Source organism: Cebus imitator, unplaced genomic scaffold (assembly GCF_001604975.1).
Source record: "Cebus imitator isolate Cc_AM_T3 unplaced genomic scaffold, Cebus_imitator-1.0 Scaffold732, whole genome shotgun sequence".
Classification (NCBI taxonomy): Eukaryota; Metazoa; Chordata; class Mammalia; order Primates; family Cebidae; genus Cebus; species Cebus imitator.
In genome coordinates, this window is record NW_016108047.1 from 299712 (window position 1) to 326957 (window position 27246).

At 44.4% G+C, this 27246-nt stretch overlaps 1 protein-coding gene across 1 annotated transcript in view; it reads right to left on the reverse strand.

Moving 5' to 3' along the window:
• The window catches only part of DIP2C (disco interacting protein 2 homolog C), a 196776-nt gene that overhangs the window by 25336 nt on the left and 144194 nt on the right, over positions 1 to 27246 (reverse strand). Inside the window, exons 35-38 of the mRNA XM_037735141.1 lie at positions 20789 to 20957; positions 17699 to 17869; positions 7907 to 7936; positions 6464 to 6525 (exon numbers count right to left, since the gene is read on the reverse strand). Of these exons, the coding sequence (XP_037591069.1) occupies positions 6464 to 6525; positions 7907 to 7936; positions 17699 to 17869; positions 20789 to 20957 (432 nt within the window). The remainder of the gene's footprint in view (positions 1 to 6463; positions 6526 to 7906; positions 7937 to 17698; positions 17870 to 20788; positions 20958 to 27246) is intronic.

Here is a 27246-nt window from a genome sequence, read left to right on the forward strand (position 1 = left end):
AGTGCCCTACACACACCTGGATGGGGGAGCCTCCTGCGTCATCGTGCACACACCATGAGTGCCCTACACACACCTGGACGGGGGAGCCTCCTGTGTCATTGTGCAAACAGTACAAGTGCCCTACACACACCTGGAACGGGGAGCCTCCTGTGCTCCTATGCTGTGTGGTATGGCCAAGTGCTCCCGGGCTGCATGCCTGGACAGCACGTGACTACATACACAGAAAACACAACAGCATTTCTGTATCTAGACATAGAAAAGGGACAGTAAAAAATGCTGTAAAGAGATAAAAAAAAAAAAAAAAACAGTGCACCCGTATAGGAAACTTACCCATAAATAGAGCTTGCAGGGCTGGAAGCTGCTCTAGGTGAGCAGGTGGTGAGTTCACACAAAGGGTAAAGACCTCACTGGACACGGCTGTCAACTTTATAAGCACTGTGCCCGTAAGCGACACTAAATCTACATGAAAATTCCTCTGCTAAATAAATTAATCTCCATTTACCATAACTTTACACTGTAAATTGCTAAAAGCTTTTTGACTCATTTATAAAAACACAGATTAAAACATATTGTAGAGCTGTATAATTTTTCTTTATAACCTTATAAGCTTCCAATTAAAAGCTTTTTACTTTTTAAACTTTTTTTGTTAAAAACTAATAGACACACACATTAATCTGGGCCTCCACAGGGTCAGTATCACTGAAATTGCTGCCTTCCACCTCCACATCTTGTCCCACTCAAGGTCTTTAGGGCAATGACATGCATGGAGTTGTGATCTCCTATGGGAACAATGCCTTCTTCCAGATTCCTCCTGAAGGACCTGCTGAGGCTGTCTTACAGTTAACTTTCCATTGTAACTAGAATGTACTCGAAGATAAAGATCAATGATAAGTTACACAGCTGTCTTTTATCATAATCCAGTATTATGCACGTACTGTGTATGATGCTACTTGCTGTATGTTTATATGACTGGTGGCACAGGTTTGTTTACACTAGCATCGCCACAAACATGATGGCTACGATGTCAAAAATTCCTCTGAAAAAACTCCTCCATTGTCAGAGGAATTTTTGGTTTCACTGCAGTCTTGGGGAACCACTGTCGTTTAGAGAACAGTGTCTTGGGGACCACTGGGGTCCGTCATTGACAGAAACGTCACTCTGCAGCACATGACTAATTCAGTAAAGGGGCATGGGCTCCACTTACAGCCAAGCTCCCAGTCTGCTGAAACCACAGGCCATGATGAGTGCACTAAAGACCAGCTGGAGAACTCTGGCACCCTCCCAGTGAATCTTCCTCATGCACACATGTATGCACACGAATGTACTCACATACAACATACTTCCACATGCAGGCACACGTGTGCATACTTGTAACACAACTCCACATACAAAACATAAGGCAATACTAAGACTCAATTTGAATGTACACATGCACATACATGCAACACACACAATATTCACATAGCCAACACAGCACAAACGCATCTGCATGCACACATGTACACATGCAACATACTTACACACATAAAATTCAGTACACTACACTCACATGCACAAACTCACACTTGCACACACATGCACAAGTGTGCACTTGCATTCTTGCAGACCCTCATACATTTGTACCACACACCCACTCACCCATGCAACATACACATGCATGCTCATACTTGCATGTACTCATGTGTGTATAAATACATGTTACATATTTGGATGCACACACAAGATGTGCAAAGCCATAAACATGTACAACAGTCGAAACAGTCATAATTGCAACACACTTGCACACTTGCAACACACTCGACACACATGCATGTGTCTATATTTGAAGCACAAAATATACACAATACACTCATGCACATGCAAGTGCAGTTGAAACATGCAATATTGCACATACAGGCACATTTGTAACACAAAACAGCATCATATATACACAATACTCTTGCACAAACTCATACTTTCATGCACGTGTGCACTTACATCATACTTGTACCCAGATCACACCCACCCATGCGACATGACACAGGCAAGCTCACATACACACACAAACTCACATTCACTTATGTGCAGACACTACACTCACACACTTGCAACACACACACATGCAGGTACACATACCACACTCACACATGCACTGAGACACACACACAAGGACCTGACTGGGTGGAAGGCTGCTGTTTAGCTGTTTGTCTTGATCTCTATCTTCACTCCTTCCATTCTGCTGCTAAGTCTCAAGTCTACTGATGCACTTTTATTCTGTGCCCCTGCTCTCAGGATCTTGATACCTGGGCTAACCACTCAGTTGGAATTAATTTAATGTCTATGCTTTTCTGGTAATACTCTTTAACTATGACCTCAAGTTACAAGCCCTGAGGAAGCTAAGAAAGTTTTCATTCTCGGATCTTACACCAGTGTAATGTTCATAAGATCTAACAAATTGCTAAAACTATTTCTTTCTGAAACAAGGTCTTGCTCTGCTGCCCAGGCTGGAGTGCAGTGGTGTGATCACAGTTCACTGTAGCCTTTAACTCCTAGGCTCAAGCAGTCCTCCCACCTCAGCCTCCTGAGTAGCCAGAATACCGGCACATGCCACCACACCTAGCTAATTAAAAAATTTGTAGAGATGGAGTCTTGCTGTGTTGCCCAGGCTGGTCTCAAAACTCTTGTGCTCCAGTGATTCTCCTGCCTCAGCCTCCCAAAGCACTGGGATTACAGGTGTGAGCCCCTGTGCCCAGCCTTAAAACCCCATCTTTAACTGTGGACAAATAACTATATTTTTTCCTATCTAAAGTCTGAAAAACTCAAGTATTCATGGAAAGACCAAATTGCAAGTTATGAGAGACTATTGAATTCATTTTAAATGAGTAACATTGTAAAGAATATTTTAAAAATGAACAGTCTCTTTCAGATAGTCTCAACTATTTCATCATTTCCTTCCTGCACATATGGGACTCTGATCTGTACCAGAAGCAAGGAGAATGTGTCTCCTTGCTCTGTGATGCAGAAATGCTCTCCAGGGTGACCTGTGCAGATGCAGGAGGGTCCCACCCACCATGGCTCCATGAATAAAAAGGCATCACAAACAGAGGTAGAAAACCAAGTAGAGATGGCTAACAGACCTGTCTGGCCACTGACGTCCACAATGGTGGTCTTCCTCTGTAAGCCTTCACTCTCCACCTCTCTCAAGGAAATTGCATGTGCATACCAATAAGTTAACCTTCTCCAGAGTAATTAGATGATAATTGGGCAGGTACCGTGGAGCTCCCAAGTGAATGTGCCATTAAAGTGACAGAACAGTAATTAATCCCGTGATAAAACCTAATGCAGATCAAGTGAGAAAACCACCATCCCATTTTTAGAGGAAGAATAACAAGAAAGAAACAGGGTCAGTGCTTTTGGTGGCTCTCACTTCATGTCCCTCAGCTGCTGGCCTTGGACTGTCTCTTCTCACCCTCTGTAGCCAGCTGCCCTGGGCCTGTGGAACAGAAGAGGCAAGTCCTCTGTCATCACTCAGCTGCCAGAGTCCAGTGACAGCGTCTGTCCCAGTCCGATACTTCACAGGGTTCCTTGACATCGTCCTCACAGGTGCCTGGGAAGAATGGTTTTACTGCACCTGTTCTGAGCACCCTCAAAGCTCCTGCTGAAATGCAATTCCCAGGGTTGGAGGTGGGGCCTATCGGGAAGAGTGGGAGTCATGTGGGCGGATCCCTCAAATAGGTGTAGGAACTCCCTGGGGGTGAGCGGGTTCTCGCCCTACCAGCTCCCAGGTGAGCCAGTGGCTAAAGAGTCTGTCCCCCCCCCATCCCCTCCTCCTGTGTGATCTCTGCACATGCAGCTTCTTTCCCTCCACCGTGAGTGACGCACCCTGAGGTCTGACCAGAGGCAGATGCAGGTACACTTCCAGTAGAGCCTGCGGAACCCTGAGTCAAATACACTTTTCTTTATAATAGTCACCCAGCCTCAGGTGTTCCTTATGGAGACTGAAACTGACTAAGGCAAGAGGGAAGCTGAGGTGACAGAGAATAACACCTCATCCCAAAGATGCTGATCTCTGACCTGTGTGACCCAGAGCGCCCTTCTGCCAGTGGCTTCAGCACAAGGCGTGTTACATGCTGGTAAAGGTCAGAAGTAACGCTGGAGATTAAAGATGGATGACATTTTTACCCAGGGAATATTTAAGGGTGGTTGAAGGAAGGAGAGGGCGTTGGAGCTGAGCTTGGAAGACTGGAAGAAGGCCCCTGAGGCCAGAATCCCTGGAGTGGGCTGGGGGCCGTGGGCTGCAGGCTGTGAGTGGGTGCTGGAGGCACTGGAGGACGAGGCTGGGACACCGCTGAGTTCTCTGCACTGGGGTTAAGGGAGAAGGGGCCCAGCCAGACGGAGGGGCACAGACCCGGTCAGAAAGGTCAAAGAAGAGAACATCGTGAGAAAAAAAAACGGAAAGGAATGAGGGAGAGTGAGAGCAGCCCCAGGAGCCGGGAGGGAAGGGTAGCGTCTCCCACCCAAGTGCACGGGAGGAAGAGCAGCACAGGCTGCCTCTGGAGGCCAGCAGGGAGCAGTTCAGGGGTGCCCGGGCAGGGCCTGGTGAAAGGAAGTCCCTCTGCCTTGCAGCGCCAGACTTTGTTTTTGTTCTTTGTAAGTAAAATGCTGAGGACGCAGGGAGGGTCTGAGTTTTGTGAAGACATCCGGCATCCGAGGAGCTCCTCTTGGTGCTGCTCCAAGGCAAGAGCCAGCGCTGTGAGTGCTGACGGGAGCCACACTGTAGCGTGTGGGAACCTGACGTGGACGGCGCGCTCCTGTTCCCTATGTACTCTCACTTCCATCTCAGATGCTCTCCAAAGGAGCCAGCAGCCTAGTCAGGGCAAAGTTTGCTCTTTAAGGGCCAGGCCATACACAGAACTGCATGAATGTGTTCTTTGATGAGCTACTGCTCACTTCTTCAGGAAGTTATACAATTATAAGATGTTTTCCAAAGAATTCTTATGGGGAGTCAAGCAGATTTGTTTTAAAGCCCAAAAGTGATTATTTAGAAAATTATACGCCCAGAAACAAGTTATCTAATCTCAAATGACATTTCTGATTTCTCTAAGTGTTCCAGTCTGAACTTTGTCCCTGGCAGCTGGTGACCCTGGGGCAGGTGATGTCTCTGGTCCTCAGCCTGTAGGGCCTCTCTAGGGCTTCTAGGTGGCCGCCACTTATCTGTAATTTCTTAACTCTGCAGCCAGTGGGTCGTCGACCGGAGGTTCTGATACAAGAGCCACAGGGCCAGGCACACATCCACAAGTGTGAACCGTCAGGGCAGCCACGGCTCCTGGACCTGTGAGCGCTCAGCCACGGGCTGTTCCACGCAGGCTGCTGGGCAGCATCTCTGCCTCCCCCTACCAGATGCCAGCTGAGCCACTGCTCACACTGTGATGACTGAAAATGCCTCCAGGCACACCAGACCTCCCCGGGGGCACAGACACACACAGCAACACGTCACAGAGCAGCTGCTGGTGGTGATAAGGGCAGACACCACGTCCCACGCACTTCATCTAAGCCACAATGAACGGTCATGTCTGGTCACCAAGTGGAAAACAACCTGTTTCAATGGGGAAGTCTGCAGTAAAAATGACAGCATTCTTTCCTTCCTCTCTAGAGGAAGGTGAGCAGGTGAGACTCCTCTAAAGGGCTTTTCATCCTGCTGAACTCTATCATCCCTGCCTCCTGGAGACGTTCTCACACACTCACCAAGAACTCCACTTTTCTTCCCCGGGGCTGCTTAGGAGGTCGTATAGAAAAGGTGACCCCTAACACCTATTTTAAGCACCTTCACAAAACATTTCCATTCATGTAAAGAAATGTGGGCAGGATGCTGACATTTTATGAGGTGCAAAATAGTGCCTGACTAAAATGGCCAAGGAAAAGAACTGAGCACCTGCCCCTGGTGAGACAGTCAGCTAAAGCGGCCCTGGCCACATGCTTCCTGCCACTGCTGTCCCGCAGCGGGTTTTTCTTTCTTTCTTTTTTTTTTTTTTGAGACAGAGTCTTGTTCTATTGCCCAGGCTGGAGTGCAGAGGTGCGATCTCAGCTCACTGCAACCCCTGCCTCCCAGGTTCAAGCAATTCTCCTGACTCAGCCTCCCAAGTAGCTGGGATTACAAGTGCCCGCCACCATACCTGGCTAATTTTTAGTGCAGACAGGGTTTCGCCATGTTGCCCAGGCTGGTCTCAAACTCCTGACCTCAGGTGATCCGCCTGCCTTGGCCTCCCAAAGTGTTGGGATTACAGGAGTGAGCCCCTATGCCCAGCCAGTTTTCTAATTGTGAAGTTCAGGCCAATGCCTAACTCCACCACGTCACTCACAACAGCCATGCTCTGAGCAGGTAAACATCACACGCACCACTTCTCCTACACGGATACTTGCATGCAAGGCCACAGAACAGAAAATAAAAAGGAAAACAAAAAAAAAACCCAGCAACATACAGTACCTGTCATGCCTCAGGGCCCTCATGTCCACGTAGACAGTGGTTGGGTCAGGTCCTGAGGTCCCCTGCAAGCAACAACACAGGGTGTTTAGTTCAAGTTTATGTGGAAGATCAGGGTGTACGCTTCTTCTAGCTGGGAAACACTTCTTAGGTAAAATCTTAAAGTGAAAAATAAAACTAAATGCATTTAGACCAACAACCTCTCCAAGGCACCACCTATTAGCTTTCAGTTTGATAACCTAAATTCCAGAAGGAATACCTGATTAGGATAATACTGGATTCACACAGCTTGACCACCGATATAGAGAAATAGAAGAGAGAAAAGATAAGCCACACACTGTGCCAATTAAAAGGAAACTGCCAGGATGGCGGCTGGCCGCAGAAGCAGGTGGGAAGGGGATGAAGCATCTTTATGGAGAAACTTTTACTACATGCATCCACCTTTAAAAACAAAAGGTGTATTCTGAGGGCCCAGGGCAGTGAAGCAGATGTGTGACGTGGATGGACAGGTCAGGGAGGAAGAGGTGAGGGCAGCATCTTGATCCTCCGGCATCAGGAGGACATTTTTGGCCGAGACATAGGTCAGAGAAGGGGTATTTTATCCTGGTAAGCTATGCAGGACTTTGCGGTCTGAGCCATTGGGCTGTTGATTTTACACAGGGATCCAGAAATCTTATCTTGGCACCATAAACTGCTTGAAAAATTACACCATGTTGACTTCTGACCAGTTACCTCTGTCCAGATAAGAGCAGTCTCATTAGGTCTCACTACAAACCAAAATTGTATGCCCACTTTTTGGGAAGGCAATATAATACCTTGGTTGGAAAGAAGACTGAATCTACAATAAATTTACCAAAAAACAAGGAATCCCTTCGGACTTCATTTGAAGAATTACACTAAAATTCTTCAGGAGAGAATTTCAATTTTTGTACTAAATGCATAAAATTGTCTTACACTGTTTATATATAAGGAAAAAAAACAAAGACAATGTCATTAAAGCATACCATAGTACTCAGTAACCCTGGGCTGTGGTATCTCACCACCGAGATCAAGAAAAAGAACAAAACATGCGAGTCAGCTGTGCAGCAAAGCCGCGCCGCAGACCAGCGCCGAGCAGAGAACCAGCCACAGTGAGTAATGCAAAAGACACAGCCACGGAGGGTCAATTAAGAATAAACAAGCAAATGGAAAACAGGTGGAGAATGAAATAAAACAGAGACGACCCAAACCGGCAAAGGAACCACTGACCGCACCACGGGAAGACAGCGTCGGCTCCGCCTGAGGCCTCAACGCGACACCACCGGGCCGGCAGCACCCATGATCCCAGGGCCCACAGACCCCCAGCCAATCTGCACTCAACTGCTATTCTGTCCCACGGCTGGATGCGCGCAAGGCAGCAGGGCTAGGCAAGGAGGCACGGGTGTGACAGACAGGAAAGTCCCCTACCTGCTCGGCCAGGGTCCACAGCCTGTGAGGCTACAGCAGCAGAAGGGCAAGGACAAGAAGAGAGGAGAGAACACCAGACAACAGAAACCCACACGCACAACACACAGACACACATGACCCGACAGTGAAAAATGGGATAGAGAAGAGGGAGGGGTGGGGAGGAGAATGCGAAAAGCAGGAAACAAAATGAAAAGAAGATCAAAAACAACATCAAAGATGGAAATCATTAAAATTAATCACTGTATCGTTAAAGGCTAAAAGAAATGTTTTAAAGATGTCAGCATATCCACAGAGCAACAGAAGAGGCGGCAGCAGGTGACTGGCCGAGTGACTTTTCAACACATAAGGTAAATGGTGCACGGCAGAGTCTCACTCACGGTGCTCTTTCTGAGGGACACGGGAGGGCAAGTTTTATTTGCTAAATCTGTTAAGGTAGTTCCAAATTTCTGATCCTAGTGACAAAGGAGGGCCTGCAGCATTTACATCTGAAACTGGGGCTCTAGTCCTATCCACCTACATGATCAGGCGAAAGCAGAGGCCACTGTGCATCTGAAGCCTGAAAAAATCTGAGGCTGAGCTCTCTGCAGTCTGCTCAGCAGCCTCATGAGGAGTTTCCACTCCAGCAAACGTCCTCTGTTGCTGTTCCCCAAAGACACCTCCATTTGTTTTCTTCTCCTCCTCATCTTCCATGGCTGTGGTCCCTGCCTGCTGCCTGTATTAAGTCACCTACCTCAGCTGCTGGACAATTCCTGAAAGCAACCTGGCTAAGCTCCTTGGATGCAAGGTATTTTTCCCTATGTCACTTAGCTGTCTTTCCCAAATATTCCCAAGAAGTACAAAGAGTAGAAGATTTTCCCCAGGTGCCTGGACTGATGCATGCCTGTTCTTTGTGTGTACGGCCCAGCACCCACCCACACCCTATGACGACAACAGGCAGACACTAGAGACACAGCCGCAGCAGTCAAAAGGGAGTTCTGAACTGGGATTCTTCAGGCTGAAATTTGGTAACAAAGCCAGATGGAAAAACTGCCACCACTCACAACAGAGCCAAGTCTATGAAAATAAGCAATGACTCAAGATTAAAAAAAAAAAACATTCATGATTCCACTTTTCTCTGTTACTTCACTAGGGTAATTATGGCTACCACCCTCTCTCAGCATCCTTATCTTTAAAAAACAGAGGCAGGGCATGAAAACAGAAAATAATTGGTCAATAAAGGCATGTACATTCCAAACATACAGTGGACTTTTGCTGAATATATTCAAGCTGAATGCAGTGATTTAAATAATTTCCTTCCTTCATGATTCCTTGAAACCCAAATATTAACCGGAATGAAAGTAAGTCAACATTCTCTCTAAATTATCTTAATTCAGAAATTCTATTATAATGGCTCAAGGTAGTATCTCAGAAAACAACGTGCATGGCTAGTACTTCCTTCCCGTCTTGCATCACGTGGAGGAGGCAGCACTGCACCTGCAGCCAACTGGGCTGAAGCATGAATGGGGAAGAATTTGTGAAGGGGGCGAAGAGGAAAGATACAGATGCCTCCAAATTACAACATCCCTGAGCTACAAAATCTGAAACTTCAAGATACATGTTGAGCGACTATTTAACAAAATCTTCGTATTGTCAAAGAATGCTATCCTTAAAGAGATCCGTAATGCAAAAGAATGCCTCTCAGTATTTAAGAATCAAATACTTGCAAAAAGGATCCACAGAAACACAGCATTATCCATTCCAACTAAAACCTATTCAGAAACAAGATAAAGCATTTTTGAAATTCCAAGTTATAGTAATGAGGAAGAAGGAACCACATTAAAATTCAGTTACATAATAAAAACGTTAAAGACTCAGCCTTCCATATCCCTGAGTTTTGCATCTTTAGATTTAACCAACCTTGGTTCACAAATATTTGAAAAAACTGCACCAGTACTCAACGGGAACAGACATTTTCTTGTAGTAATTCCCTGAACGATACAGTACAACCATTTACACAGCATTTACATTACATTAGGCATTATAAGTCATTTAGAGATGATTGAAGGTACGCCAGAGGATGTGCATAGGTCCTATGCAAATGCTGTCCAATTTTCTAGCAGGGACCTGAGTGTCCGTGGACTTAGGTATCCATGGGGACTCTGGAAACCTGTCCCCTGTGGAAACTGAGGAACAAACATATATACCAAAAAATAAGTTTCTTACTGACATAAAAGTATTATACCAATTAGGTACTAAGTGCTTTTTGAACAGGTGAGTTGTATTTAAATCTCAGCTGAAGATATACAGACTCATACCCCAAATATCAGCACAGAAAACACAAAACGGCACTAATTTTAGCACTTAAGCTGATTAGTGATTATCCAGCAATTCACACACCATATTAGCACAATCTAGTACTTGCACATAAGGCTACAGTTAAGTCGAAATGTGTGAAAGAAGGAACCAACTCCAAAGAACTGACACTGGGCTTATCTAGTATGCTAGGTTAGCCTGAGAAGAAAAAGCTTGTGTTATATGTCTCCAGGAAAATGACATTCCTGAAATTAAAAGAGAAAATGACATACAATTTGACTACTTCTTTGCACTCCTCTTTCCAGAAGAACTTCTCTATTTGCATTAAATGTAGGGGCTATGGAAATGGAACAGGCCTGGAGGAGCCAAATGTTGTACTCCGAGTCATCTTTTCAAAATGAGTAGTTAACTATGACACGTCCCTGCCCGAAGCCCTGTAACAATTTCCCACTGATCTTGGGAAAAGAAGCAGTGCATGCATCCCTCTGTCGTCCTCCCTCTCCTAGCCCTCTGAGGTTGCAGGGGGCTTCAGTTCCCCTTCCCTGCCCTTCTCGTCACCGCTAACTCATCTTTGTGAACTCCAGCCAACATCGCCTTAAAGAAGCCTGACTGGGAGCTTGGCCCTCCCTGTGCTGCACCAGACACCAGCCGCTGGACGCTGTCCTTCACATGGACTGTGGCGAATGTCCGCCTCTCCTGCACATGGGAAGGCGTACCAGGACGAGGCTCAGTTCTGCTCTTGCTGCCGTGAAATGCGTTAGACTAGGTAACAGCTGCTCACAGCTCTGGAGTCTAGGAAGTCCCAGATCAAGGCACTTGCAGAATGGATGAATATGTCCCTTTTGGCCTCTTGTATGAGGGTAGAAGTCTCATTTGTGAGGGTGCCTTTTTCATGATCTAAGCACCTTCTAAAGGCCTTATTCTACTGTGTTAGGGATTCTATTTCGACATACAAGTTTTGAGGGGACACAGACATTCCAACGTCAGCAATCATGTCATCTACAGTTCATTTGCTTTTCACGCCTTTATGGGTGCAACTGCTGTGGGTTCTTGTCCTTTCTGTCCTTTGTTCCTCCCTTCCTGCCTCCTTTTCTCATGAATAGAATATTTTTGGTATCTCATTTTACCCTCTGTGTATCAATTTTTTGCATGATTTATTGCATTCTATCTTCATATGAAAACGAAGAATCTTGCAATGGTACATTTCCAGGGCCCTTCCTGTTGTCTCATCTGCTATTCCTACATATGCTATAAGCACATCAGCTGTTAATATTTTTGCTCTAAACAGTTAATACTTTTTAAACAAACTGAAAAATACTTACATGTCTACATACTGATAGATTCTAAAATGTTTTCTTGTGTTTATCCATTTTAGTATTCTTCACTTCTTCTTAAAAATTTGGGCTTCACTTTGCGATTATTTATTTTTATCCCAAGACATTCTTACCATTTCTTGTGAAACGTGTTTGCTGATGGATTCTCTAGGTTGGCTAAGTACGTGCTTTTCTCTTCCATTCTGAAGGCTCTCCTGTCGATAAGCAGTTCTCTCAGCAGCCTGCATGGGCAGCTCCACTGTATTCTGGCTTCCTGCACTTCTGCTGGGCGCTCAGTATCATTTTTATTATCCCCCCTATGTAGCTTTATTACACAGCTGCTTTAAGACTGACTCTGACAGTGACTTTCAGTGTTTTGAAAACAATGTGGTTTCTTCTCTTTTACTCTGCCTGGAGCTCACTGAACATCTTGAATCTTTGTGCTGATTTTTCTCTTCGTTCCTGGCCATAGGTCTTCCAATTGTTCTCCTGCCTGTTTTCTCTCACCCACTCCTTCTGGGGCTCTGATCACTGCAGGTAGACCACTGACGTCCCACAGGCCTCAGACACTCTGTTCCACTGTATTTTCATGCCTTTTCTCCTTGTTTTATGTTTGGGAAATTTCTGTTGATCAGACTTCCATGAACATTCAATGAGTCTTCCCTCTGCTGTGTCTACTCTCCTATTAAACCACGGGAATTTTATTTCTAATACGACAGTTTTCATTTCCAGTATTTCCATTTCGGTTTTTTCACAGTTATCTTTGTGCAACACCCCCTAACCCTTCATAGATGTTGTATACTTTTTCAACGACTTCCTGCTCACCTATCACAGCCACTTCAAAGCCTCTGATAATTCCAACGTGTCTCTTTTACTGACCCTTCTAGCGGCCATGTCCTCTCATAAACATGAGTTGAATTCTCTTGCTTCTTTTAATTTCTGATTATATAACACAAATAGTGTTTTCTGAACAATGAAGACTGTGTTTAAAAGAACAGTAAAGATTAAATAACATTTACCTCCAGAATTGACAAGCCAGTGGGCAGGATCTAGATGCTGGGCCTGAGCACTGACATTGGATGTCTTCTGTGCTTTACGGCTGAAGAGGTCAGCTTTCCAAACAGTGGGAGACTCTTCTCACCTACCGCTTTGCTGCTGGCTCTGTAGGTAACTGGGTGATTCTCTCTTCTCTTCAGTCTCACCTCCAGCCTTTGGAAGGCAAATATGTTACATGTGGTGAAGGGCAAGGACGCTGCAGAGGGATGTGCTATGCCCTCAACCCACCTCCATTGTTGAAGTGTGAGTGGAGTGCCCACAGTGATCCGGGCTGCCCTGAAGCGGCAAGCGCGTGGCTCTCTTGGGTGATCTGGGCTGCTCTGGAGGGGTAGGTAGTGGCTCTGTTGGGTGATCCGGGCCATCGAGGGGTAGCCAGCAGCTCTCTCGGGTGATCAAGGCTGTCCTGGAGGGGTGTGGCTCTCTCGGTGATCCAGGCTGCCCTGGAGGGGTGGCCAGCGGCTCTCCTGCTCACCTTCCAGCTCTCCAGCCCTCAGGAGCCCCTGCCTTTTGCACACTAAAGGTCCTGAGTGCCTCAGAGAAAATGGATCCACTTTTAGGGCTCCCTCTTCAGATGCCAGGGGCCTGTGGTTTTGTATTCATTAGAATACAAAGGCCTAGAAACCCCAGCTTGGTGAGAACCTTGGAATGCTCATCCACCTTACAAACCAGATACTACCATTTACATTCTTTAAAAAGTTCAGAAACTTTTTTCTTTATCATTTTTTATGGTAAATTCTTCCTCCTGGCTCTTCTGCCATGGGTAAAACCACATACAGGTCTCAAATTGCCAAAGGAGCTTTCCAATGCTTATAGGTCAGGAAGCTGGCTGATGTGCAGGGTAACTAGAATGTGGTTCCCATGACCTCAGCACTGCCTTCCTTAGCTGGGACAACGTGTATCAACATGCCAAGTTATTTTCCATGGGAGACTAGACTCTAGTCAAGTAAGCAGGTGTTTAATTTCTCTAATGTGAATTGTATTTACCCACAGACTGGTAGCTAAGGGAATCAGTACTTTCATGAAATGTGTGCAACATCAAGAAGTGACTATGTGATTATGTGAGATGGCACTGGACGCTCGCAGAGATTCTTTGGTAAAACCGTGTTCCTGGCCGGGTACGGTGGCTCATACCTGTAATCCCACCACTTTGGGAGGCTGAGGCAGGAGGGTCACTTGTGCCAGGGTTGCACCATAGAACAGGGAAAACTGCCTAAGACAGTGGCTTAGGAAACACTGCACGAAGGGGAGGCAGATGCTTGGGGCTGGATGGTGGGAGGACCAGACTGCCACTGATGAAGATGATTTTTGCAAAGTAAAAACAAACCCCCAATGTATATCTGTATACCTGTAACATTTAGTGTGTCAGATATGTTTTAAAAAGTGCTCGTCCAGGTGCCAGGTCAGCACTGGTAACACTGCATGCGGCTTCCCCTTGATGCAGCACTGCTCAGTAGCACCAGTGAGGCCTTTAAGTCCTGCAGTAATAAAAATCATGAACCGCGCTGCTCTGCTTTCCCCAAAGACCAGAAGCCCTTCTGAAAGCGATGCCACTGACACGTCCTGAGCCCTGGTGCACACGGGTGAGGCTCCCCTTCTCTTGTGTACAATGTTCTTTGCTGAGTTTGCTCCCTATCTCCTGGAGCTAAAACTCTTCCCTCACTCCATCAGGTGTCTCAGATAAAACTCTTCCCTCCCTCCATCAGGCATCCCCCACCGGAGCGCACAGTCAGGAAGGCCTGCCGGGGTGCGGGGGTGCAGGGGCATGTGGGCTCCAGTGGAGAAACCGGTGCTGTTAGGACGCAGTCCATCAGCTTAGAGCAGACATGTCGCTGCTTCCACACTCGCTCGCAATGCTGCTGTTTCAAACTGAAAACTAAATTTGTCACATCTTTAAATATTTAGGTACGAGGTTTGGAATTTTGGGAATATCTTAATTTTTTGTGTTTTTGATTTTTTACATCAAATGATTGTGATTATCTTGGGGAAGATGGGTTTATGAGTGTCATTTATTTATAAGCTAATGTATCTATCCTGATTTTGTTTTCTAAAGTAAATATTTTTTATAAAGAAAAATAAATCCAATGTATACAAAATTCAAAAACACTTCAGGCTTTCCTTATTACCACTCATAAGAACTCAGTGTGGTTCGTACATTTAACGTATCAGGCATGTCCTGTGTGCTGGGCTCTGGGGAGCTGAGGAGTGAGAAGCTGGTTCTGTCTCTGGATCCAGGGCTTCTCCCGCTCTGCTTGCTATCACCATCATGTTTAATTCTGCAAAATTTTTAGAAAATGAATGTTTCCAAAGACCAGCTCTGCCTGAAGCCTTTGCGCTTACTGCTGCCTTCACTGGACTTCTGCAGGGCTTCAGCCCTTCGCTGTGCTCTGCTGAAGCGTTCCCGACCGCCTGCCCCCAGGATGTCCCCCTGTGCTCATGGCACTCCAGCTTCTCACTGCCTACTTGTATTAAGAATTACTCACTTCCTGAAAAAATTATCTACATGCTTACCAGCCATCTCACTGACTATGAGAAATGTTTGATCGTGGCACAAACTTTGTCATAAATTTCTTTGTAGTAAAATTTGACCTAGGCTGACATGAGCCCCTTCACACCTGGGTCTACGGCCCTCCTTGCTGCAGGAACACTGCCACATGTGACACTGAGCTGTGGCATCACGCATGGCATCTGTGCATGTCACCTTTCACAAAGCCAGTAAGCCTAATTCTGAGGCACACCTGCCATCAAAGGTTCTGGCAAGGGGAGTAAGCGTGCACTACTTTGTACACAAATTTAATTTCCCCCTGCTAGTAGACACGTTGATACTTCCAACTATTTTCCAATACTATTCAGACAAGGAAACGCTGACTGAAAGGAGCTGTGAATAGGGAGCATAAGTAGAAAACTGAACATGTACAAAAATGCTTAAAGATACTGCCAAGATTGCAAAATAGCACCATGACCCATGATTAGCAATAGTGCATTTTAATTTAGTGGTCATATCGATGAAACTGTCTTCTGTACAAGAACATACTGCCATTTGCTATTCAGAATACAGAAGAAGCCTCAACATTCTCACAGCACGCATTCATTCAACATCCACCATGTGTCTGGCCCCGTCCCAGTGCCGAGGAAAGGACGGTGGCACGCTGCAGACGCCTCACAGCAAACACCCGCACTCAAACTCTGCTCTTCACTCTGGCCCTTTCCCTCACAGCAAACACCCACACGCCAACTCTGTTCTTCATTCTGTCCTTGCGTCAAACACCCGCACCCCAACTCTGTTCTTCACTCTGTCCCTTTTCCACGCTGTTTTTCTTTCACCTCCATGTTTTGGTTCGTCTTTAGAGTATTTTATCTTCTTCTACTGTGCATACTCCTTCCTTGTAAACCATGTGAAAACATTTTTGGATCGAGGTGGATAGAAATAAATGAAAAATAAAGAGGAAAACAAATTTATGTACTCTGTCAGGGGCATCATGTAAGTGCTGCACAATAGGTTGTAGAGCTCTGTTAGCTGTTGGGGTGCACAGTGCCAAGTGTCAGTCAGCACTGAAGCTACTGCTCTCTCCTTTGACCCCCGCCCCAGCATTTTAAGAGACAAAGCCAGAAGCAGCAGCCTTGCGCTGCCAGTGCCCATCACTCATAAATCAAGGGTTTGCTCTTGCCCGAGGGTCCCCGTGGCTGGGGGGCCGAGGCAAATGGGACATCACACTATTGCTGAACTCATTAATGAGGCAGATTTCCGCATTTCCTATTTCCCCAATGGGATAGATGGCGATAAGCGTTTATGAGGAACAGAAAACGGTGAAAAGGGAGAGAAAACTTCAATGTTTTAAGAACTAGTTTGGTGAGATAAATCTAATTCTTAAGATGACCTCTTAGAAGAGGTTAATTTTAATCACAGGACAAGGTTTACCTGACTCTTGAGAGAAATCTGGCCATTTATAATTTCTTAAAAATGGAGCTATTGTAATAATTAAAAGAGAAGGAAAACAGAAACAAGGAACACCACATATAGGAAAATATAAAAATAAAAAAAAAGGCCAGGTGTGGTGGCTCATGTCTGTAATCCTAGCACTTTGGGACGCCAAGGCAGACAGATCGTTAAGCTCTGGAGTTCAAGACCAGCCTGGGTGACATGATGAAACCCCATCTCTACAAAAAATAGGAAAATTAGTCAGGTGTGGTGGTGCGCACCTGTAGTCCCAGCTACTTGAGAGGCTGAGGTGGGAGGATCGCTTGAGCCTGGGGGTGGGGGTAGAGGCTGCAGTGTGCCAAGATTACATCACTGCACTCAAGCCTGGGTGACAGAGTCATACCCTGTCTCAAAAAAGAAAAAGAAAATTAAATAAAGCTTTTTGTAGCTACTTTTTCTGAAGTGATCTCGAGAAGAGAGGAGGTTCCCTCCTCTGACCCAGTGGCCAACTCCAAGCACCTAGACAGGCACAAAAAGGGCGGAAAGAACCTTTGGAGGCTCACCCAGCAGCAACTTAAAAGCAATCACTCTGGGATCGCAAGTAGGACGGGGGTGGGCAGAGAGGGAGGTGGATGTGATGGCACCAGCCATTTGCCTCAGCAGCACCTGCTGAGAAGGAAGCCCTTATTCTTCCAGGAACCAAATCTGCAGCTCTGCCTGGGGCTGGCCAGCCACTCCTAATGTGGTCTTACTAGAGCATCCTCACTTACACCTGCTTCACAGAAATGCAGCTTTGCTGTTTCTAAACTGCCACTGCAGCAGAAATCCCAGAACCTGCTCAACATAAGTAATTCCTACAGACTGTCTACATACATGAGACTAAGTACTTCAAGAGACAGATTCCTCAATCTGTCTAGTATCTAAACCTTAACAAGTCTGACAGCAGGGGTCTGGACAAACTACTCCTCCTGTCATAAAAATTAAAATGTTCTAGGACAGAGTAAGTGCTGTGAATGCTTGTTATGAATAATGGATATGAACACAGACTGTAGTTAAAAAAAACAGAGATGTGCACCAATCGCAAGCATGACTGAAAGATCTCTTCTGAAAGCAGCTAAGCATCCGCTGAGGGAGACAGCTGGAGACAGTCTGTGCTGTGCCCGCCCCCTGAAGCCACCCTGTCGACTCAGTGCCTGTGATGGCGGCGAATCTCACCTGCAAGCAAATCGCCAGGTTCACCCTGCAGCCAAAGGAGGTGCTGACAGCTCGCGGGTGAAGGCCCAGGTCCTTAAACAGCTTTGAGAACGACTGTGTGAGTGCAATCCGAGGCCGCTCTTCTGCCACGACCACACAGGTCCTTACTCGGGACAAGTCCAGCCCTCGAGCCTGGAGATAACAACAGAGAAACTGAGTCAGCCCCCATGTGCTGAGCTTGGAGTGAGCCAGAGATCCATTCACTCGGATCCCCGCATAAACACTGGAAAACTCAACACAGCTATACAACCTGTGTCCACTTCGTTAACAAATCCAGGGTGCTGGTGAAAAAAGCATTCACACAGCTTATTGAAATGATTAAGAACGAAATTATAAACATGCTTCAAACAGCCACCTGGAGCCACATAACTGTGATGAGGAAAAAGGTTGAGGAAAAGCAGCTTCCTGGATGAGACGACTGAAAGCAGTTTGGGAAAGGAGAGGCATCTGACACATTCTTGTGGGCATGGGTGTACAAGAACACACACTGGAGAGAAACAGGAAAAAGCTACATATTTTAAACAGATGGGGTCTTGCTATATTGCCCAGGCTGCAGCTGAACTCCTGGGCTCAAGAGACCCTCCTGCTTGGTCTCCCAAGTAGCTGAGACTACAGGCATGTACCAACCACCACACCCAGCATGAAAACCTACATTTTAATATATAGGAATATAAAACTAAATTTTTTAGATGACTTCATATAGACAGTGCTCCATTTATGTCCCATTACACCGAGAAGGTCACAGATAAATTCTCACTCTCAAGCGTGTCTGTTTCTACAGTAGGCATAAGATTAAGAACATCTCTCAGCTTCCACACCAAATTTAGTCAGCTGAGCACAAAAGCAAAACTCATACAAGGATTTCAAGGAGTTAAGCACAGCTCGCTCTGTGGTAAAACCTGGCTCTGCCTGGGCCAAGTGGAAGGAAAAGCAGCTAGCAATAGGTTCGTGAATGTGAAGGTAAACTGTGAATGACCATGTCTTGGAGTGGAAACCAGAGCTACTAAGAGGGCAACCACCAAAACCCCAACTGTCAGGTCCTTGGAGACCTTTCAAGGTAGCCTTGGCATGCGGACAACTGATAAGGATCCTGATGAGGAGACACAGCTCTAGCTTTGCATTTGCTCTCAGTGTACAGACATGACTGCACACACAGAGTTAACCAAGAAAAACTCAAGCTGCGTAATTCAAATTACATACTCACACGTGTGCATGTCTGATAGGCAGAGCCGCATGCAGCTGCAACAGCAGGTCTGAAGCCAGAGATTCTAAATTTGGCTCCAGGTTCATTCAAGGTAAGAAGCTGGAAAGGCAGCTTAATTTCTCTGTGGCATAACTTTCCTCATCTTTAAAATGGAGACAATAATGGCTCCTATTTCAGAGAGCTACTGTGAGCATTAAATGAATATGTAAAATGCTTAGTGACTCTCAACTATGTCATTACTATTTTATTGTGGTTATTTATACACTTGCCTACAGGAAGTTCATGAAAATGTACTCACTTTCTAATACAATACAGGTGAACATGAATAATATTTTGTAACTTTTTCCTATATAAATACAAAACTTAAAATGACTGCACAATTATTTATGTTACATGAAGTTATCTTGCATTTTGCTTTTCTGATCAAGCTTAACGCATTAGGAAGACAAAATGCAGGACAGATAAATGTACCGCTGAGCTATTTATCTGTGTGTAGATGACACAAACACAAATACAATCTATGTATACACAAAGACATACATACATCCAAACAGTATACAGTCAGTACTGAAATCTAATCAAAACTGGTCAAATGATTATTCCCTCTTATGATTATTTCCCTTAGTTACTTGGAACTAAGGACTACTTAATTTACTATGAAGATATACCTGTCAAAATGTCCTTGGTTTAAATGAAGGGAAATGCTACTAATCTTACATAATGGCAATTATTAAAAAACAAACACAACACTGTTAATCATAGAACAAATTTAGCTCAGGGTCCAGACCTACAAATCAGGGTCTCCAGAGAAAAATAAATGAGTGGTTAAATTCAAATCTACCTTCTTAAACACCAATATCAGATAAAGATAACACCACCTAAGAGCTTCTAAACACTGAACACTTCAGAACACTGAATCCACCAAACAAACCAAAAAACAAATTCAGGATCTTTCTAGTAGACCCAGTGGAATGACAGACATTGAAAGAATTTTACATTCTGGCTCGTTGCTGTCTGTGGTTGTGGGGAAATATTCACGTTAAAAACATTTTCATGCTTTGACAGGTGGCTCATGCCTGTAAACCCAGCACTTTGGGAGGCAGAGGCAGAGGCGGGTGGATCAGCTGAGGTCGGGAGTTCAAGACCAGCCTGACCAACATGGAAAAACCCTGTCTCTACTAAAATTACAAAATTAGCTGGGCGTGGTGGTGCATGCCTGCAATCCCAGCTATTCTGGAGACTGAGGCAGGAAAATCACTTGAACCTGGGAGGCAGAGTTTGTGGTAAGCCGAGATCGTGCCATTGCAATCCAGCCTGGGCGACGAGAACAAAACTCCATCTTGGGGAAGAAAAAAAAAAAAAACTATTTTCATGGCTGGGTGCGGTGGCTCATGCCTGTAATCCCAGTACTTTGGGAGGCCAAGGCAGGTGGATCATGAGGTCAGGAGTTCAAGACAAGCCTGGCCAACATGGTGAAACCCTGTCTCTACTTAAAAAAAATACAGAATTAGCTGGGCACGGTGGCGCATGCCTGTAATCCCAGCTACTTGGGAGGCTGAAGCAGGAGAATTGCTTGAATCAGGACCCAGGAGGCGGAGGTTGCAGTGAGCCGAGATCGCACCACTGCACTCCAGCCTGGGCTACAGAGCGAGACTCCATCTCAAAAAAAAAAAAAAAAAAAAAAAAATATTAGTATGAAGGCAGTTTGTAAGCTTCAGGTGATGTTAGAATAAACCTAAGCTTTTTTTTTGAGGATTGTTTTAAATTCACCCAATCACAGATGTGCCTTCTTAGAAATGAATCCCTGTAGGCTTGCGGGGCGCTGAGCTGCCAAGGGAGCTGCTTACCTTGAGGGACTCTGTTTGTGAGCCCAGCCCCTTGGTGCACAGCTCCATCACGGAGTAGGAGCAAAATGTGTCTCGGACTTTGTACTGACTCACGGCAAGAAGCCACAAGGCAGGGTTGGTTTCCAGCTCAGAGGGTGGGATCAGGATGGACTGGTGCCCAGAATACACACTGCAGAGAAAGAAGAGGCTGTCAGGGCGGGAGCTCAGCAGCGCTGGAGGCTCAGGGCAGTACTGACTCCGAGGAAAAGGAGGACTTGGAACAGCCCGTGCTGCCATTTGTAGATGGGGACAGTAAAACCAACACTGCAAATTGCAACATGAAAGCATTCTGAATAGCAAATATGTACTAGAGAATCATGAGGCAATTACTACCACTATGAACACACAAGACATCTAAATGCTATGATGCTGTTACATCTCTCAGACCTGCTGCATTAGCAAACTGGATCCTCTTTCTTAGTAGAAAACATAGGGATCAAATTTTTGCAAAAAAAATGTCTAACTTCGGAACAGAAGCTGGCAAACCACAGACACTGCCTGTTTTTGTAAATAAAGTTTTATTGGAACAGGGCCACCACCACTCGTTTAAATATTGTCTCCAGCAGCTTTGAGCTGAGTGGTTGGACAAAGACCACAGAACCTAAAATATTTACCCAACAGCAATTTAAGGAAGAGTAGGCCTATACCTGGCTTAGAAAACAGATAGCTAGGGTGAAAAAATACAATTATGATAATTAAGGTCACCCAATCTTTTTAAGTTTGGATTTTTACTTAAAAATCATCCCAACAAATCACCAAACAAAAGAAATGAGGAAAATATAACCATTCTTTAATTTTACTTCATACTAGAGAACAGATTTAGAAACATGAAGAACTAATAGGTTACATATTTCAATTCATCATCAACTGATGGGGTAAGTGTGGATTTAATAAACAACTTGTCAAAACTACATTTTTAATGGTTTTAATTTTTTGGTTTACCACTATGAATTCACATTAATAGATATCATACATTAAAATGTCCTAGATACATCACGTTCTAAGATATAAAATTTAATTAATGAGAATGTTCTGTTGCCCAGGCTAGAGTACAGTGGTATAATCATAGCTCTACTGTAACCTCAAATTCTTGGGCTCCAGCCATCCTCCGGCCTCTCCTGAGTAGGTAGGTCCACAGGTGTGCACCACCATGTCTGACCTTTTTTTTTTTTTTTTCAGTGGTAGGATCTCAGTATGTTGCTCAGGCTCATCTTGAATTTCTGGGTTCGAGTAATCCTGTCTTGTTCCTGCTATGGCCATGTAAGATGCGCTTGGGCCTCCCAAAGTGTTGGGATCACAGGCATGAGCCACCATGCCCAATCTACACAATTTTTTTTTGAGACAGAGTCTGACTCCGTCGCCCAGACTGTAGTGCGGTAGCACGATCTTGGCTCACTGTTTCCTCTGCCTTTTGAGCTGAAGTCATCCTTGCACCTCAACCCCCAGGTAGCTGGGACTATAGGTGTACACCGCTAGGCCTGGCTAATTTTTGTGCTCTTTTTTTTTTGGTAGAGACAGGGTTTCATCATGTTGCTCTGGCTGGTCTCAAACTTCTGGTTTCAAGTGCTCCTTCTGTCTTGGCCTCCTAACGTGCTAGGATTACAGGCATGAGCCACCAGGAGAGGCCTACACAAAATTTCATCGATGAAATAGCACTATGGTTAACAAGTTAGGTCTTGTTAACCACTATGCCATAATACCAAAGCCAGTTCTTTAATTTGGCCAATCTCATTTAAAAATTTTCCCAATTGTTCATAACCAGTTAAAGAAATGTAAGGAAATTAAGTTGACTAACAAAATATATTTCAAACAGGACCCTTAGCATGAAAAACTACTCTTTCACAAATGTGACAAAGCTGTTTTGGGGCAAGTTTCCGTTTCTTTCTTCATTCTCTATCACAAAGCTTTATTTATTTTTGTCAAAAGGAAACACAGTCAGCCCTCTGTATCTGTGAACTCCCCATCTGTGGCTTCAACCATGAATCAAAGATATTTATGAAAAAAACTGCATCTATACCTAACTTGCAGACTTTTTTATCATTATTGACTGAACAATGTAATACAACTTTTTACATAGCATTTACATTGTATTAGGTACAATAATCCAGAAATTATTTAAAATATAAGAAAGGAAGTGTATAGGTGATTTGCAAACACTATGCCATTTTGTATCAGGGATTTGACCACCCCCGCTTTTTGGTATCCGCAGGGTCCTAGAACCTGTCTCCTCCATTGACACTGAGGGACGGCTGTAAACAATGACCTTTTCAAGGGTTTAATCATTTGAGATCAGGGTTAAGCACGAAAGGGGCGAATATCAGGCCTCGAATTATTACTCTGTTGTAAGTTGGCCATTTTGCTTTAGTTTTAAAAATTTTATCTTGGTAAAATATATGTAACATAAAGTTTACCATATTAACCACTTCTTTCTTCTGTGACCAAGTCTCACTTTGTCACTCACGCTAGAGTGCAGTGGCGTGATCACAGGTCACTGCAGCCCTGACCTCCTGGGCTTAAGTGATCCTCCCATCTCCCACGTATCTGGGACTACAGGCACATACCACCGTGACTGGCTAAATTTTTTGTGAGGGGGAGATGGGGATTCACTATGTTGCCCAGACTGGTCTGGAACTCCTAGATTTAAGCAATCCTCCTGCCTCGGACTCCCAAAGTCACTGTAGCCATTCCTAAGTATTTCTTGAAGTGGCTTTCTCAAAAATATACATCAGCATTAATGATTTGCTTGGTCAGAACTGTCAGCATACAAATGGGCTTGGATACCCAATGTGAATTCCTGGCTGAAGAATTTCAAACATACCTGTGAAAACTAAATATAGTTTCATCTCCTTCCTCATCCCCATAAGTAAGAAGTCAACATTTAGAAAAAATTGTAAGTCTTGACAGCAGAAACAAATAGAAAACCCAACTCATGATTTCCTACTTGCCCTTACCTCGCTCAATATGACAAATGTTGATTAGTTGCTATATTAGCCAAAATTGATTTTTTGGCACTGACAATAAATACTACTATGGACAAGACAAACTTACTTAATAGCAGATTGTTTACTCTGAAGACATTATTTTCTGATAATGTTTGGAAATTGAGCTGTTGTTCCTTAGATCTTAACTTCTAAAAGAACAAAATAATTAAAAATAGACATTTTAGTAAGTAGTATAAATTTGCACATTAGCAATTTGACCATTTTAGATTACTAACCTGACAAAACATACCAACAACTGAAAACTCTCCCAACTTGAGCATTCAACAGGACAGGTTCACCTCACCTGGGGGGATCCCTGGTTGAGCCCCCTCTGCCAGCACACATGACATCTAGCCCAGGGTCTCCCTACACATTTTAGCTACTGCAATGAAGCGCTTTAATTCTTTTTTTGTTTCGAGACACAGTCTCACTCTATCACCCAGGCTGGAATGCAGTGGTGCGATCTTGGCTCAATGCAACTTCCGCCTCCAGGGTTCAAGCGATTCTCCTGTGGTGTTACTTCTGAAGCCTCTATTCTGTTCCATTGGTCATATATCTGTTTTGGTACCAGCTCCATGCTGTTTTGATCACTGTAGACTTGTAGTATACTTTGAGGTCAGGTAGGATGATGCCTCTGGCTTTGTTCTTTTTGCTTAGGATTGTCTTGGCTATGCAGGCTCTTTTTCGGTTCCACAAGAAATTTAAGATAGTTTTTTCCAATTCTGTGAAGAAAGTCAATGGTAGCTTGATGGGGATAGCACTGAATCTATAAATTACTTTGGGCAATATGGCCATTTTCATGATATTGATTCTTCCTAATGAGCATGGGATGTTTTTCCATCTGTTTGTGTCCTCTCTATTTCACTGAGCAGTGATTTGTAGTTCTCCTTGAAGAGGTCCTTTACATCACTCCTAAGTTCTATTCCTAGGTATTTTATTCTCTTTGTAGCAATTGTGAATGAGAATTCACTCATGATTTCGCTGTCTGTTTGCCTGTTATTGGTGTATAGGAATGCATGTGATTTTTGCACATTGATTTTGTACCCTGAGACTTAGCTGAAGTTGCTTATCAGCTTAAGGAGATTTTGGACTGAGACAATGGGGTCTTCTAAATATACAATCATGTCTTCTGCAAAAAGAGACAATTTGATTTCTTTTTTTCCTAATTGAATACCCTTTCTTTCTCTTGCCTGATTGCCCTGGCCAGAACTTCCAATACTATGTTGTATGGGAGTGCTAAGAGAGGGTATCCTTGTCTTGCACCAGTTTTCAAAGGGAATGCATCTGGTTTTTGCCCATTCAGTATATTTGCTGTGGGTCTGTCATAGACAGCTCTTATTATTTTGAGATACTTTCCATCAGTACCTAGTTTATTGAGAGTCTTTAGCATAAAGGACTGTTGAATTTGGTGGAAGGCCGCCTCTGCATCTATTGAGATAATCGTGATTTTTGTCTTTGGTTCTGTTTATGTGATGGATTACGTTTATTGATTGGTATATATTGAACAAGACTTGCATCCTGGGGATGAAGCTGACTTGGTCATGGTGGATAAGCTTTTTGACGGGCTGTTAGAATCGGTTTGTCAGTATTTTATCAAGGATTTTCGCATTGATGTTCATCAGGGATACTGGCCTGAAAGTTTCTTTTGTTGTTGTGTCTCTCCCAGATTTTGGTATCAGGGCGATGCTGGCCTCATAAAATGAGTCAGAGAGTATTCCCTCTTTTTCTATTGTTTGGAATAGTTTCACAAGTAATGGTAACAGTTCTTTGTACCTCTGGTGCAATTCAGCTGTGAACTCATCTGGTCCTGGAGTTTTTTTTTTTTTTTTTGAGATGGAGTTTCGGCCTTGTTACCCAGGCTGGAGTGCAATGGCGCGATCTCGGCTCACTGCAACCTCCGCCTCCCGGGTTCAGGCAATTTTCCTGCCTCAACCTCCTGAGTAGCTGGGATTACAGGCACACACCACCATGCCCAGCTAATGTTTTGCATTTTTAGTAGAGACGGGGTTTCACCATGTTGACCAGGATGGTCTCGATCTCTTGACCTCGTGATCCACCCGCCTCGGCCTCCCAAAGTGCTGGGATTACAGGCTTGAGCCACCGCGCCCGGCCGGTCCTGGAGTTTTTTTGGTTGGCAGGCTATTAATTACTGCCTCAACTTCAGACCTTGTTATTGGTTTGTTCAGGGATTCAACTTCTTCCTGGTTTAGTCTTGGGAGGGTGTAAGTGTCCAGGAATCTATCCATTTCATCTAGATTTTTCTGGTTTATTTGCAAAGAGGTGTTTGTAGTATTCTGATGGTAGTATTTCTGTGGGATCGGTGGTGACATCCCCTTTATCATTTTTTTAATTGCATCTATGTGATTCTTCTCTCTTTTCTTCTTTAATAGTATGGCTAGGGCATGATGGTGCACGCCTGTAATCCCAGCTACTGAGGAGCCTGAGGCAGGAGAATCGCTTGAACCAAGGAGGCGGAGGTTGTGATGAGTTGAGATTGTGCCATTGCACTCCAGCCTGGGCAGCAAGAGCGAAACTCCATCTAACAAAAAATAGTCTGGCTAGCAGTCTATTTTGTTGATCTTTTTGAAAAATCAGCTCCTGGATTCATCAATTTTTTTTGAAGCGTTTTTTGTCTATCTCCTTCATTTCTGCTCTGATCTTAGTTATTTCTTGTCTTCTGCTAACTTTTGAATTTGTTTGCTCTTGCTTCTCTAGTTCTTTTAATTGTGACATTAGGGTGTTAATTTTAGATCCTTCCTGCTTTCTCTTGTGGGCATTCAGTGCTGTGAATTTCCCCCTTCACACTGCTTTAAATGTGTCCCAGAGATTCTGGTACTTTGTTTCTTCGTTCTCATTGATTCCAAAGGACATCTTTATTTCTGCCTTCATTTAGTTATTTATCCAGTAGTCGTTCAGAAGCAGGTTGTTCAGTTCCCATGTAGTTGTGCAGTTTTGACTGAGTTTCTTAATCCTGAGTTCTAATTTGATTGCACTGGAGTCTGAGAGACTGTTATGATTTCCATTTATTTGTACTTGCTGAGAAGTATTTTACTTCCAACTATGTCGTCAATTATAGAGTAAGTGCGATGTGGGGCCGAGAAGAATGTATATTCTGTGGACTTGGGATGGAGAGTTCTGTAGATGTCTATTAGTTCTGCTTGGTCTAGAGCTGAGTGTAAGTCCTAGATATCCCTGTTAATTCTGTGTCTCACTGATCTAATACGGACAGTGGGTGTTAAAGTCTTGCACTATTATTGTGTGAGTCTAAGTCTCTTTGTAGGTCTCTAAGAATTTGCTTCACCAGTCTGGGTACTCCTGTATTGGGTGCATATACATTTAGGATAGTTAGTTCTTCCTGTTGCATCCCCTTACCATTATGTAATGTTCTTGTCTCTTTTGATCTTTGTTGGTTTAAAGTCTATTTTATCAGAGACTAGG